The following is a 16,197-nucleotide window of genomic DNA, read 5'->3' on the forward strand; positions in this document are numbered from 1 at the left end:
TAAAATCAGTGCCCATTCCTTCCATTCCATTCCGAGAGGTAGAGAAGCCGAGAGGTAGAGAAGCCACCACTCCTCAACGCACCTCAGCCCCCCGACATGGCCCTCAAGGTACACCCTCCCTCCTGGCGTGCACCCACTGCACCTCGTGTACCCAATACTCCACACGTGGCGCACCCAACTCTCCACAATACAAGCTGCCTTCCACACCCATAAATGCACCCCACCACACACCACCGTCATACCAGGTCCCAGTCCCTTCCAATCAGGGCCCCTCTCCGTCCTATCAGCAGCCCCGCCCGTCCTACGCGTAATGCGTAGGAGAAGGAGGAGGAGGAGGAAGAGGAGGAAGAAAATAAAGACGACGACGATGAGGACGACAGCGACGACAAGCACAAGGACAGCACCGAAAATGACGAGGATAAGAACCAGAAGACGAGAATCTACAACAGCGAAACAGAAACTATGAACAAGAGGCTGAGGTGACACACACAGAAGAGAGCTGCAGGGAAGGGTCGAGTGTTGGGAAGAAAGACTGCAAAGTGGCGAAGGATGGCCGAATTATCGGCTGGTAGAAAATCACCTTTAAGGATGTTACTGGACACAGGAAAAGTGGAGTGGCCGAATGACTGATTATCTAATTCATTCAAGGCAACCCACCAACAGGATCACGCGGCTCAAGGGACTGACTGACATGAGTGAGTGTGTTGGTACAGTACAAACGTGGCTGCAGGAGACTGGCGGGATGGTGTAGCGAAGGCAACCAGGGTTAGGGCAGGTCGGTGTTGAGGAACAAAAAAAAAGAGTCGGGAGATCACTTATTTGAAAGACTGAATTTCCACAACGACAATGACAACGAGAAAGAAAACAGCGAACACGACGACAACGATGACGGCGACAACAATAACGGTAATGACAACATCGATGACAACAACAATGACCACCACAATGATGACAACCACAACGAAAACGACGATGAAACCGATCACGACAATGAAAAAAACAACAACTACAAATACAATGAAAACGATGACGACGACATCAACATTAACGACGAACACGACAACAATAACAACGACCAATATATAAAGATGACGACAACGACAAATCACAACGTCGAAGAAGGAATACAAGGAGGAGAAGGAATAGGAGTGCCGCGCCGTTCTCTCTCCAAATTTGCTCAAGTGCGGAGGAAGGAGAACTTGCTGTCCTTGTCTCATGGCCGCACTCATGCCTGCGTCTCTTCTTCAGTCATGCTGTGAGGACACCTTTCCTCCATGACCATTTATAGACCTTGCCTCTCCACTAAGGTGAAAGAGGAGGAGGAAGAGGAGGAGGAGGAATACAAAGGAATACAAAGAAAAGCCAAACACCAACAGACCTTTTGGTCCTTTCAAGGCTGTTTGGTAACTATTTCTAACTAGCTACAGGGAAGAGAGACAGGACAACATAGCAGAAGGCTCCTCCCCACCCACCACTCCCTCCAGCTTGCGCTGCCATGGAAATAATTGGGAAAAAGTACCATGCAGTATGGAAAAACTGACATGGAATTTTCATAGGAAAGGTTGAAGGGAAGTTTTACTATTCACGCTATGGTGAACTCTATACGCCTATCTGAAAGTTAATACAATTTATAATAAAACTGGTGCTGCAAAATAATTATTCGGACAAGAAGAGAGCTTGTTAGGAATTTGCTTTTAAATATTTGTCTATTTTATTTTTTTTTAATGATTCAACAGAATTGCTGTTTACGATTTCTGCAGGAAGATTATTTCATATATTTACTGTACGATTAAAGAAAAAATGTTTGGCCTCGTGGGATTTAAAACGTTTGGGTACAATCTTTAATCCATTATTTCTTGTTAGGTGAGAATGATCAATGGTATAATATTTATGTGCATCAATGTTACTATATCCTTTATAAATTTTGAACACTTCAATTAGGTCTCGTCTTATCCTGCGCTTTGTTAAACTAAATAGGATTAGTTCTTCCAGTCGTTCCTCATACAGCTTATTAAGCAATCCTGGAATCATCTTTGTGACTCTGCGCTGTATCTTTTCTAGTTTTTCAGTGTCTCTTTTGTAGTATGGTGACCAGAACTGTACACAGTATTCTAGATGAGGACGCATCAGTGAGTTGTATAAGGCAAGTATAATCTTTTCTGATTTAAATTCAAGGGTTCTTCCAATGAATCCTACTAATTTATTTGCCGTCTTTACTGTTTCTGTGAAGTGTTCATTCGGCTTTAGGTCTTTTGACACAACGACACCAAGATTTTTTTCTTTATCAGTGCTTGACAGTGGCATGTTATTCATTACATATCTCGCCTGAACATTGTTGCTTCCAATATGTAGAATTTTACACTTTTCTATATTACATCTCATCTGCCATTTTTCTGCCCAGCTTGTTAGTTAATTGAGGTCACACTGCAGTTCCTGCCATTGTGACACTGACGTTACTCTACGTGTTATTTTGGTGTCGTCTGCAAATTTATCTATTTTGCAATTTATCTCTTCATCAGTATCATTAATGTATATTATAAAAAGTACTGGTCCTAATAGAGAGCCTTGAGGAACGCCGCTATTTACTTTATGCCAATCTGACTCTTTTCCATTTATCACAACACAGTTTTCTGTCAAAGAGCCAGTCTCTCAGCCATTTCAGGGTGTTTCTGGCAATGCCGTGAGCTTTTACTTTACTGATGAGTCTCTTATGGAGAACAGTGTCGAAAGCTTTCTGGAAATCGAGGTAGATAATATCAACAGCTTTTGTCTCGTCATACGAGTTAAATACTTCATAAAAGAAGTCTAGTAAGTTCGTAAAGCAGGAACGTTTGGTTCTGAAACCGTGTTGCGAGTCCCTTATGATTTTATTTTCTTCTAAATATCTAACAATTTTATCTATGATTATTGTTTCCATAAGCTTGGAAACTACTAAAGTTAGACTGATCTGTCTGTAATTGGCTGAGAGAGATTTATTTCCTTTTTTAATGATTGGCGTGACATTTCCTAGTTTCTATTCGTGGGGGACTTTACCCGCTAGTAAAGTTTTATTCAATAAAATCGTAATCGGTTTCACGAGCTCATTACTTCCTTCTTTAAGAAGCCTGGATGATATCTTGATATCTTGAGAAGGAAAAGGAGTAGTAGTAGTAGTAGTAGTAGTAGTAGTAGTAGTAGTAGTAGTAGTAGTAGTAGTAGTAGTAGTAGTAGTAGTAGTAGTAGTAGTAGTAGCAGTAGTAGTACTGGTAGCAGCAGTAGTAGTAGTAGTAGTAGTAGTAGTAGTAGTAGTAGTAGTAGTAGTTGTTGTTGTTGTTGTTGTTGTTGTTGTTGTTGTTGTTGTTGTTGTTGTTGTTGTTGTTGTTGTTGTAGTAGTAGTAGTAGTAGTAGTAATAGTAGTAGTAGTAGTAGTAGTAGTAGTAGGAGGAGGAGGAGGAGGAGGAGGAGGAGGAGGAGGAGGAGGAGGAGGAGGAGGAGGAGGAGGAGGAGGAGGAGGAGGAGGAGGAATGTGAAAGCAGCGCTGCAAGCTGTCCAAATTTTAATTAAGTACAGGCTGGGTCACTTTCTGCATCTGTCTCTGTTCCTTTTTTCCTCCTATCTCACCTTGACACTGTTACCTCCTCTGTGCTTTCTTCTCTGCCTCAAAAATAAGTCCTCTCCTACCCACGTTCTCCTCTGCCCTCGTGACGTCAACGCCACGCCCCCGCAGCCGCCACTATATAAGCGGGCCGAAAGGCAAAGCAGCCACCAGTCTCCGACGCACCTCATTCACCGATATGGCCCTCAAGGTATTTCCTCCTTCCTGGCGTGCACACACAGCACCTAATGCACCCAACACTCCACACGTCCCACACCCAATACTCCAGAACAAAAGCTGCCTCTAACACTCAAACATGCACTCCACAACATCCCAACACACCTCCCTCAATACCAAGCCCCAGCGGCCTAACACCACCACAACAAACTTCCTCACAGCCACTCCCACGACCACGCCACAACGCACCAACAACACCACAACAAACGTCCCCATGCCTCACACACACACTGCCCCCAACGCCCCACACACACTGCCCCCAACGGCCAATACAACACATGGCAATACTGCCACACACGCCAACAACGCCTCCCAACGCATCCTCCCAACCACAGTGAGTCCTCTTCCTCCACCAGCTCGTCCTCCTGCCCGCCCTCGTGGCAGTCGCCCTCGCCGACACGACTTCCTATAGGCCGCTTCCTCCCTCTCCTGCCCCCATCTACAGCGCCCGCGCCCCATCCTATAACGCCCCCGCGCCATCCTACAATGCACCCGAGCCAGTGGTGAGTCCCTTATACGCATGCACTGAAATCAGACACACACACACACACACACACACACACAAACTTGGTATCGTTCAATGCCTCAAAAACTCAATTCCTCCATCTATCAACTCGACACAACCTTCCAGACAACTATCCCCTCTTCTTCAATGACACTCAACTGTCCCCCTCTTCTACACTGAACATCCTCGGTCTGTCCTTTACTTATAATCTGAACTGGAAACTTCACATCTCATCTCTAGCTAAAACAGCTTCTATGAAGTTAGGTGTTCTGAGACGTCTCCGCCAGTTTTTCTCACCCCCCCAGCTGCTAACTCTGTACAAGGGCCTTATCCGTCCATGTATGGAGTATGCTTCACACGTCTGGGGAGGTTCCACTCATACTGCTCTTCTAGACAGGGTGGAATCAAAAACTTTTCGTCTCATCAACTCCTCTCCTCTAACTGACTGTCTTCAGCCTCTCTCTCACCGCCGCAATGTTGCATATCTAGCTGTCTTCTACCGCTATTTTCATGCTAACTGCTCTTCTGATCTTGCTAACTGCATACCTCCCCTCCTTCCGCGGCCTCGTTGCACAAGACTTTCTTCTTTCTCTCACCCCTATTCTGTCCACCTCTCTAACGCAAGAGTTAACCAATATTCTCAATCATTCATCCCCTTCTCTGGTAAACTCTGGAACTCCCTGTCTGCTTCTGTATTTCCACCTTCCTATGACTTGAATTCCTTCAAAAGGGAGGTTTCAAGAAACTTATTCATCAATTTTTGACCACTGCTTTGACCCTTTCATGGGACTGGCATTTCAGTGGGCATTTTTTTATTAGATTTTTGTTGCCCTTGGCCAGTGTCCTTCCTACATAAAAAAATAAATAAATAAAATAAAAACACTCACTCATTCACCGTTCCTCCCTCCCCATTCACAGAGTCCCCCTAAGTATGACTTCAGCTGGAACGTCAAGGACGACTATTCCAGCAACGACAATGGCCACCAGGAGACCCGCGACGGCTACGACACCCAGGGATCCTACTACGTGCAGCTGCCCGACGGCCGCCTGCAGGAGGTCACCTACACTGTCAACGGCGACTCAGGCTTCGTGGCCCAGGTCAACTACCAGGGAGAGGCACAGTACCCAACACAGCAGGGCTACGGCTCCGCACCTTCCTACCAGGCCCCCGCCCCGTCCTACCGGCAGCCCCGCCCGTCCTACGCGTAATGCTCCACCCTCGTGACGGCCAAGTCTTTCCGTCTTTGTAAATACTCCATTATACCAGTACGTACAAAGCAATAAACGAATGCGATAAAACACTCTCCTTCCTTCACCCTACACTTCGAATTCCCTACCAAACTCTCCATACATTCCCTTCCCAGCTCCCCACCAACCCTCCACCTCGCATCCTGCCAAAAGCCTCGCCACGTTCCGCCCAATCGCACCAACCTGTGCCGTCCCATCGGGTCGTCACATGTTTCCTGAAATGCATGACAACAGATACCAGGAGCGAGACGATCTAGAACGAGGATTTGTGTGTTTAGCTGTTTGTTCCTCGTAATGAACTATGAGTGGAAGAACAGAAAAAGAACAGAAAAGGGCTTCATTCAGTCCGACCTCTTGTTTGTAAACATGACACTATAAACAGAAAACACCATCAAGTATCTTGAAGGAAATGTGTATATTGAAATTTTCAAGCCGAAAATTAAAGTAGGGATTAAACTACACTATACCAACGTTAGTGCCTCGACCAGCATTGTATTAAACAAAATTATGTTTTCATAAGGAGAATAAATGAAAGACGAGAAGAATTATGCCAAAATAACAATGAAGAGGACCATATGAAAAACACCAAGAAACAGTGGCAGCAAGTCTGGAACCTGCAATGACAAGCCGTCTAGGTCCATTGTCGAAGACAGTGTGAGGTAAGGGAGAGGCACTGGTAGAGGCACTGCGAGGTAGGAGAGAAGGGCTGGCAGGGGCACTGCAGGAATGGGGCGACGGGCTTGGAGAGTCAGTGAGGGATACAGGCATGGGACTGCAAGGGGCACTGCGAGGTAAGGGCGAGGTGTTGGAAAGGGCACTGCAAAGTAGGGACGAAGGGCTGGGAGGGCACAGCGAGGTGGCAAAGGCTGGACCAATCGTGTAGATTCGTATTTCATTCATTCATTCAAAACACCACGAGAGCGAGTCAGATAATATAACTGAAGGAATGGGATGACAGGGGGAGTGAGTTACAGTTACACACAGGAAGGGAAAAAAGTTGTCTGGAACCGCACAACAGCGCAGCGTTGTTGGGAAGTGTGAAGCAGGGCAAAGGAAACACGAGGAGCCTATGGGCGAGGCTGTTTGGACATAGAGATCGGAAGAAATATAAATAAATGAATAACTGCTGGCCGAAGTGACAAAATCTCCCACTGTTAATAGTGTTGTCAAAATATCACCATCAGTACAGAGAAAGACAGATATTCAGTTTTAACATTTGAGTCAGAAACCAAGAGTCACATGAGTCTTCGCGTAATGAAACTTCCAGCTTCCCTCAAAGAATACAAAAGAAAAAAATAAACAATGCCTATCACAAAAATAAAAGATGAAAAGAGAACATCATCAGTATGAGAGCAGACCAAAATTGAAGACATTAACTGTACAAGTCAAAGAGAAGAGTGGACAAGGGCAGGACACATGACGCGCCAGACAGATAACAGATGGACGGTTGGAGTAAGGGACTGACAACCTGGAGACGGTAAAAGCAGAAAGGGGAGACGGGGAGCTGATAAAGAGATGAGTTTTGATAGGGTGGCGTGGAACAGATGGAGACCAGAGAGATAACCAGGTAAGTTTGAAGGAAGCCTTTGTTAAGCCAGGTAATGTTAGAAGATAATGGTCATGATGATGATGATGATGATGATGATGATGATAATGATGATGATGATGACGATGAAGATGATAATGATGATGATGATGATGATGATGATAATGATGATGATGCGACAGAAAACTTCAAGTGCCCGAAGAAAATGCATTCAATTTCTCACAAAAGTCGTGTCACTTTCTAAAAACAAAAGTGGAACATTCTGGCCTCGACACGACCTCTCAACACCACGCCACGTGGATTTATTCCTGGTCCTTTCTCTCCCTCCAAGTTCATCCTATTTATCCCACCTCCTTCCTTACATTCCTCGTGACTTCCCTTCACATCTTCATCTCCTAACCTCATTCTCGGCCTCTAAAATCAGTGCCCATTCCTTCCATTCCATTCCACCACTATATAAGCGGGCCGAGAGGTAGAGAAGCCACCACTCCTCAACGCACCTCAGCCCCCCGACATGGCCCTCAAGGTACACCCTCCCTCCTGGCGTGCACCCACTGCACCTCGTGTACCCAATACTCCACACGTGGCGCACCCAACTCTCCACAATACAAGCTGCCTTCCACACCCATAAATGCACCCCACCACACACCACCGTCATACCAGGTCCCAGTCCCTTCCAATCAGGGCCCCTCTCCGTCCTATCAGCAGCCCCGCCCGTCCTACGCGTAATGCGTAGGAGAAGGAGGAGGAGGAGGAAGAGGAGGAAGAAAATAAAGACGACGACGATGAGGACGACAGCGACGACAAGCACAAGGACAGCACCGAAAATGACGAGGATAAGAACCAGAAGACGAGAATCTACAACAGCGAAACAGAAACTATGAACAAGAGGCTGAGGTGACACACACAGAAGAGAGCTGCAGAAAAGGGTCGAGTGTTGGGAAGAAAGACTGCAAAGTGGCGAAGGATGGCCGAATTATCGGCTGGTAGAAAATCACCTTTAAGGATGTTACTGGACACAGGAAAAGTGGAGTGGCCGAATGACTGATTATCTAATTCATTCAAGGCAACCCACCAACAGGATCACGCGGCTCAAGGGACTGACTGACATGAGTGAGTGTGTTGGTACAGTACAAACGTGGCTGCAGGAGACTGGCGGGATGGTGTAGCGAAGGCAACCAGGGTTAGGGCAGGTCGGTGTTGAGGAACAAAAAAAAAGAGTCGGGAGATCACTTATTTGAAAGACTGAATTTCCACAACGACAATGACAACGAGAAAGAAAACAGCGAACACGACGACAACGATGACGGCGACAACAATAACGGTAATGACAACATCGATGACAACAACAATGACCACCACAATGATGACAACCACAACGAAAACGACGATGAAACCGATCACGACAATGAAAAAAACAACAACTACAAATACAATGAAAACGATGACGACGACATCAACATTAACGACGAACACGACAACAATAACAACGACCAATATATAAAGATGACGACAACGACAAATCACAACGTCGAAGAAGGAATACAAGGAGGAGAAGGAATAGGAGTGCCGCGCCGTTCTCTCTCCAAATTTGCTCAAGTGCGGAGGAAGGAGAACTTGCTGTCCTTGTCTCATGGCCGCACTCATGCCTGCGTCTCTTCTTCAGTCATGCTGTGAGGACACCTTTCCTCCATGACCATTTATAGACCTTGCCTCTCCACTAAGGTGAAAGAGGAGGAGGAAGAGGAGGAGGAGGAATACAAAGGAATACAAAGAAAAGCCAAACACCAACAGACCTTTTGGTCCTTTCAAGGCTGTTTGGTAACTATTTCTAACTAGCTACAGGGAAGAGAGACAGGACAACATAGCAGAAGGCTCCTCCCCACCCACCACTCCCTCCAGCTTGCGCTGCCATGGAAATAATTGGGAAAAAGTACCATGCAGTATGGAAAAACTGACATGGAATTTTCATAGGAAAGGTTGAAGGGAAGTTTTACTATTCACGCTATGGTGAACTCTATACGCCTATCTGAAAGTTAATACAATTTATAATAAAACTGGTGCTGCAAAATAATTATTCGGACAAGAAGAGAGCTTGTTAGGAATTTGCTTTTAAATATTTGTCTATTTTATTTTTTTTTAATGATTCAACAGAATTGCTGTTTACGATTTCTGCAGGAAGATTATTTCATATATTTACTGTACGATTAAAGAAAAAATGTTTGGCCTCGTGGGATTTAAAACGTTTGGGTACAATCTTTAATCCATTATTTCTTGTTAGGTGAGAATGATCAATGGTATAATATTTATGTGCATCAATGTTACTATATCCTTTATAAATTTTGAACACTTCAATTAGGTCTCGTCTTATCCTGCGCTTTGTTAAACTAAATAGGATTAGTTCTTCCAGTCGTTCCTCATACGGCTTATTAAGCAATCCTGGAATCATCTTTGTGACTCTGCGCTGTATCTTTTCTAGTTTTTCAGTGTCTTTTTTGTAGTATGGTGACCAGAACTGTACACAGTATTCTAGATGAGGACGCATCAGTGAGTTGTATAAGGCAAGTATAATCTTTTCTGATTTAAATTCAAGGGTTCTTCCAATGAATCCTACTAATTTATTTGCCGTCTTTACTGTTTCTGTGAAGTGTTGATTCGGCTTTAGGTCTTTTGACACAACGACACCAAGATTTTTTTCTTTATCAGTGCTTGACAGTGGCATGTTATTCATTACATATCTCGCCTGAACATTGTTGCTTCCAATATGTAGAATTTTACACTTTTCTATATTACATCTCATCTGCCATTTTTCTGCCCAGCTTGTTAGTTAATTGAGGTCACACTGCAGTTCCTGCCACTGTGACACTGACGTTACTCTACGTGTTATTTTGGTGTCGTCTGCAAATTTATCTATTTTGCAATTTATCTCTTCATCAGTATCATTAATGTATATTATAAAAAGTACTGGTCCTAATACAGAGCCTTGAGGAACGCCGCTATTTACCTTATGCCAATCTGATTCTTTTCCATTTATCACAACACAGTTTTCTGTCAAAGAGCCAGTCTCTCAGCCATTTCAGGGTGTTTCTGGCAATGCCGTGAGCTTTTACTTTACTGATGAGTCTCTTATGGAGAACAGTGTCGAAAGCTTTCTGGAAATCGAGGTAGATAATATCAACAGCTTTTGTCTCGTCATACGAGTTAAATACTTCATAAAAGAAGTCTAGTAAGTTCGTAAAGCAGGAACGTTTGGTTCTGAAACCGTGTTGCGAGTCCCTTATGATTTTATTTTCTTCTAAATATCTAACAATTTTATCTATGATTATTGTTTCCATAAGCTTGGAAACTACTAAAGTTAGACTGATCTGTCTGTAATAGGCTGAGAGAGATTTATTTCCTTTTTTAATGATTGGCGTGACATTTCCTAGTTTCTATTCGTGGGGGACTTTACCCGCTAGTAAAGTTTTATTCAATAAAATCGTAATCGGTTTCACGAGCTCATTACTTCCTTCTTTAAGAAGCCTGGATGATATCTTGATATCTTGAGAAGGAAAAGGAGTAGTAGTAGTAGTAGTAGTAGTAGTAGTAGTAGTAGTAGTAGTAGTAGTAGTAGTAGTAGTAGTAGTAGTAGTAGTAGTAGTAGTAGTAGCAGTAGTAGTACTGGTAGTAGCAGTAGTAGTAGTAGTAGTAGTAGTAGTAGTAGTAGTAGTAGTAGTAGTTGTTGTTGTTGTTGTTGTTGTTGTTGTTGTTGTTGTTGTTGTTGTTGTTGTTGTTGTAGTAGTAGTAGTAGTAGTAGTAGTAGTAGTAGTAGTAGTAGTAGTAGTAGTAGTAGGAGGAGGAGGAGGAGGAGGAGGAGGAGGAGGAGGAGGAGGAGGAGGAGGAGGAGGAGGAGGAGGAGGAGGAGGAGGAATGTGAAAGCAGCGCTGCAAGCTGTCCAAATTTTAATTAAGTACAGGCAGGGTCACTTTCTGCATCTGTCTCTGTTCCTTTTTTCCTCCTATCTCACCTTGACACTGTTACCTCCTCTGTGCTTTCTTCTCTGCCTCAAAAATAAGTCCTCTCCTACCCACGTTCTCCTCTGCCCTCGTGACGTCAACGCCACGCCCCCGCAGCCGCCACTATATAAGCGGGCCGAAAGGCAAAGCAGCCACCAGTCTCCGACGCACCTCATTCACCGATATGGCCCTCAAGGTATTTCCTCCTTCCTGGCGTGCACACACAGCACCTAATGCACCCAACACTCCACACGTCCCACACCCAATACTCCAGAACAAAAGCTGCCTCTAACACTCAAACATGCACTCCACAACATCCCAACACACCTCCCTCAATACCAAGCCCCAGCGGCCTAACACCACCACAACAAACTTCCTCACAGCCACTCCCACGACCACGCCACAACGCACCAACAACACCACAACAAACGTCCCCATGCCTCACACACACACTGCCCCCAACGCCCCACACACACTGCCCCCAACGGCCAATACAACACATGGCAATACTGCCACACACGCCAACAACGCCTCCCAACGCATCCTCCCAACCACAGTGAGTCCTCTTCCTCCACCAGCTCGTCCTCCTGCCCGCCCTCGTGGCAGTCGCCCTCGCCGACACGACTTCCTATAGGCCGCTTCCTCCCTCTCCTGCCCCCATCTACAGCGCCCGCGCCCCATCCTATAACGCCCCCGCGCCATCCTACAATGCACCCGAGCCAGTGGTGAGTCCCTTATACGCATGCACTGAAATCAGACACACACACACACACACACACACACACAAACTTGGTATCGTTCAATGCCTCAAAAACTCAATTCCTCCATCTATCAACTCGACACAACCTTCCAGACAACTATCCCCTCTTCTTCAATGACACTCAACTGTCCCCCTCTTCTACACTGAACATCCTCGGTCTGTCCTTTACTTATAATCTGAACTGGAAACTTCACATCTCATCTCTAGCTAAAACAGCTTCTATGAAGTTAGGTGTTCTGAGACGTCTCCGCCAGTTTTTCTCACCCCCCCAGCTGCTAACTCTGTACAAGGGCCTTATCCGTCCATGTATGGAGTATGCTTCACACGTCTGGGGAGGTTCCACTCATACTGCTCTTCTAGACAGGGTGGAATCAAAAACTTTTCGTCTCATCAACTCCTCTCCTCTAACTGACTGTCTTCAGCCTCTCTCTCACCGCCGCAATGTTGCATATCTAGCTGTCTTTTACCGCTATTTTCATGCTAACTGCTCTTCTGATCTTGCTAACTGCATACCTCCCCTCCTTCCGCGGCCTCGTTGCACAAGACTTTCTTCTTTCTCTCACCCCTATTCTGTCCACCTCTCTAACGCAAGAGTTAACCAATATTCTCAATCATTCATCCCCTTCTCTGGTAAACTCTGGAACTCCCTGTCTGCTTCTGTATTTCCACCTTCCTATGACTTGAATTCCTTCAAAAGGGAGGTTTCAAGAAACTTATTCATCAATTTTTGACCACTGCTTTGACCCTTTCATGGGACTGGCATTTCAGTGGGCATTTTTTTATTAGATTTTTGTTGCCCTTGGCCAGTGTCCTTCCTACATAAAAAAATAAATAAATAAAATAAAAACACTCACTCATTCACCGTTCCTCCCTCCCCATTCACAGAGTCCCCCTAAGTATGACTTCAGCTGGAACGTCAAGGACGACTATTCCAGCAACGACAATGGCCACCAGGAGACCCGCGACGGCTACGACACCCAGGGATCCTACTACGTGCAGCTGCCCGACGGCCGCCTGCAGGAGGTCACCTACACTGTCAACGGCGACTCAGGCTTCGTGGCCCAGGTCAACTACCAGGGAGAGGCACAGTACCCAACACAGCAGGGCTACGGCTCCGCACCTTCCTACCAGGCCCCCGCCCCGTCCTACCGGCAGCCCCGCCCGTCCTACGCGTAATGCTCCACCCTCGTGACGGCCAAGTCTTTCCGTCTTTGTAAATACTCCATTATACCAGTACGTACAAAGCAATAAACGAATGCGATAAAACACTCTCCTTCCTTCACCCTACACTTCGAATTCCCTACCAAACTCTCCATACATTCCCTTCCCAGCTCCCCACCAACCCTCCACCTCGCATCCTGCCAAAAGCCTCGCCACGTTCCGCCCAATCGCACCAACCTGTGCCGTCCCATCGGGTCGTCACATGTTTCCTGAAATGCATGACAACAGATACCAGGAGCGAGACGATCTAGAACGAGGATTTGTGTGTTTAGCTGTTTGTTCCTCGTAATGAACTATGAGTGGAAGAACAGAAAAAGAACAGAAAAGGGCTTCATTCAGTCCGACCTCTTGTTTGTAAACATGACACTATAAACAGAAAACACCATCAAGTATCTTGAAGGAAATGTGTATATTGAAATTTTCAAGCCGAAAATTAAAGTAGGGATTAAACTACACTATACCAACGTTAGTGCCTCGACCAGCATTGTATTAAACAAAATTATGTTTTCATAAGGAGAATAAATGAAAGACGAGAAGAATTATGCCAAAATAACAATGAAGAGGACCATATGAAAAACACCAAGAAACAGTGGCAGCAAGTCTGGAACCTGCAATGACAAGCCGTCTAGGTCCATTGTCGAAGACAGTGTGAGGTAAGGGAGAGGCACTGGTAGAGGCACTGCGAGGTAGGAGAGAAGGGCTGGCAGGGGCACTGCAGGAATGGGGCGACGGGCTTGGAGAGTCAGTGAGGGATACAGGCATGGGACTGCAAGGGGCACTGCGAGGTAAGGGCGAGGTGTTGGAAAGGGCACTGCAAAGTAGGGACGAAGGGCTGGGAGGGCACAGCGAGGTGGCAAAGGCTGGACCAATCGTGTAGATTCGTATTTCATTCATTCATTCAAAACACCACGAGAGCGAGTCAGATAATATAACTGAAGGAATGGGATGACAGGGGGAGTGAGTTACAGTTACACACAGGAAGGGAAAAAAGTTGTCTGGAACCGCACAACAGCGCAGCGTTGTTGGGAAGTGTGAAGCAGGGCAAAGGAAACACGAGGAGCCTATGGGCGAGGCTGTTTGGACATAGAGATCGGAAGAAATATAAATAAATGAATAACTGCTGGCCGAAGTGACAAAATCTCCCACTGTTAATAGTGTTGTCAAAATATCACCATCAGTACAGAGAAAGACAGATATTCAGTTTTAACATTTGAGTCAGAAACCAAGAGTCACATGAGTCTTCGCGTAATGAAACTTCCAGCTTCCCTCAAAGAATACAAAAGAAAAAAATAAACAATGCCTATCACAAATATAAAAGATGAAAAGAGAACATCATCAGTATGAGAGCAGACCAAAATTGAAGACATTAACTGTACAAGTCAAAGAGAAGAGTGGACAAGGGCAGGACACATGACGCGCCAGACAGATAACAGATGGACGGTTGGAGTAAGGGACTGACAACCTGGAGACGGTAAAAGCAGAAAGGGGAGACGGGGAGCTGATAAAGAGATGAGTTTTGATAGGGTGGCGTGGAACAGATGGAGACCAGAGAGATAACCAGGTAAGTTTGAAGGAAGCCTTTGTTAAGCCAGGTAATGTTAGAAGATAATGGTCATGATGATGATGATGATTATGATGATGATGATGATGATGATGATGATAATGATGATGATGATGACGATGAAGATGATAATGATGATGATGATGATGATGATGATAATGATGATGATCCGACAGAAAACTTCAAGTGCCCGAAGAAAATGCATTCAATTTCTCACAAAAGTCGTGTCATTTTCTAAAACCAAAAGTGGAACATTCTGGCCTCGACACGACCTCTCAACACCACGCCACGTGGATTTATTCCTGGTCCTTTCTCTCCCTCCAAGTTCATCCTATTTATCCCACCTCCTTCCTTACATTCCTCGTGACTTCCCTTCACATCTTCATCTCCTAACCTCATTCTCGGCCTCTAAAATCAGTGCCCATTCCTTCCATTCCATTCCGCCACTATATAAGCGGGCCGAGAGGTAGAGAAGCCACCACTCCTCAACGCACCTCAGCCCCCCGACATGGCCCTCAAGGTACACCCTTCTTCCTGGCGTGCTCCCACTGCACCTCGTGTACCCAATACTCCACACGTGGCGCACCCAACTCTCCACAATACAAGCTGCCTTCCACACCCATAAATGCACCCCACCACACACCACCGTCATACCAGGTCCCAGTCCCTTCCAATCAGGGCCCCTCTCCGTCCTATCAGCAGCCCCGCCCGTCCTACGCGTAATGCGTAGGAGAAGGAGGAGGAGGAGGAAGAGGAGGAAGAAAATAAAGACGACGATGAGGACGACAGCGACGACAAGCACAAGGACAGCACCGAAAATGACGAGGATAAGAACCAGAAGACGAGAATCTACAACAGCGAAACAGAAACTATGAACAAGAGGCTGAGGTGACACACACAGAAGAGAGCTGCAGGGAAGGGTCGAGTGTTGGGAAGAAAGACTGCAAAGTGGCGAAGGATGGCCGAATTATCGACTGGTAGAAAATCACCTTTAAGGATGTTACTGGACACAGGAAAAGTGGAGTGGCCGAATGACTGATTATCTAATTCATTCAAGGCAACCCACCAACAGGATCACGCAGCTCAAGGGACTGACTGACATGAGTGAGTGTGTTGGTACAGTACAAACGTGGCTGCAGGAGACTGGCGGGATGGTGTAGCGAAGGCAACCAGGGTTAGGGCAGGTCGGTGTTGAGGAACAAAAAAAAAGAGTCGGGAGATCACTTATTTGAAAGACTGAATTTCCACAACGACAATGACAACGAGAAAGAAAACAGCGAACACGACGACAACGATGACGGCGACAACAATAACGGTAATGACAACATCGATGACAACAACAATGACCACCACAATGATGACAACCACAACGAAAACGACGATGAAACCGATCACGACAATGAAAAAAACAACAACTACAAATACAATGAAAACGATGACGACGACATCAACATTAACGACGAACACGACAACAATAACAACGACCAATATATAAAGATGACGACAACGACAAATCACAACGTCGAAGAAGGAATACAAGGAGGAGAAGG

At 45.6% G+C, this 16,197-nt stretch overlaps 2 protein-coding genes across 2 annotated transcripts; both read left to right on the forward strand.

Moving 5' to 3' along the window:
• The first annotated feature begins 3,745 nt into the window (after nucleotides 1-3,745).
• Nucleotides 3,746-5,615, forward strand: LOC135113305 (cuticle protein 21-like). The gene is made up of 3 exons (XM_064028520.1): nucleotides 3,746-3,785; nucleotides 4,168-4,314; nucleotides 5,235-5,615. The coding sequence occupies exons 1-3, from the start codon at nucleotides 3,774-3,776 to the stop codon at nucleotides 5,523-5,525; spliced, it is 450 nt and encodes a 149-aa protein (XP_063884590.1). The 5' UTR covers nucleotides 3,746-3,773; the 3' UTR covers nucleotides 5,526-5,615.
• Nucleotides 5,616-11,261: 5,646 nt separating this feature from the next.
• On the forward strand, nucleotides 11,262-13,131 carry LOC135113306 (cuticle protein 21-like). Its single transcript, XM_064028521.1, has 3 exons — nucleotides 11,262-11,301; nucleotides 11,684-11,830; nucleotides 12,751-13,131. Exons 1-3 carry the CDS (start codon nucleotides 11,290-11,292, stop codon nucleotides 13,039-13,041), a joined length of 450 nt encoding a protein of 149 aa, XP_063884591.1. The 5' UTR covers nucleotides 11,262-11,289; the 3' UTR covers nucleotides 13,042-13,131.
• Nucleotides 13,132-16,197: the final 3,066 nt, after the last annotated feature.

The sequence above is a fragment of the Scylla paramamosain genome, chromosome 25, assembly GCF_035594125.1.
Source record: "Scylla paramamosain isolate STU-SP2022 chromosome 25, ASM3559412v1, whole genome shotgun sequence".
NCBI classification, from domain to species: Eukaryota; Metazoa; Arthropoda; class Malacostraca; order Decapoda; family Portunidae; genus Scylla; species Scylla paramamosain.

Coding starts and splice junctions, on each gene's coding strand:
- LOC135113305 (XM_064028520.1), top strand. Junction 4,315..5,234: donor ACAATGCACCCGAGCCAGTG/GTGAGTCCCTTA, acceptor CCCCATTCACAG/AGTCCCCCTAAGTATGACTT.
- LOC135113306 (XM_064028521.1), top strand. Junction 11,831..12,750: donor ACAATGCACCCGAGCCAGTG/GTGAGTCCCTTA, acceptor CCCCATTCACAG/AGTCCCCCTAAGTATGACTT.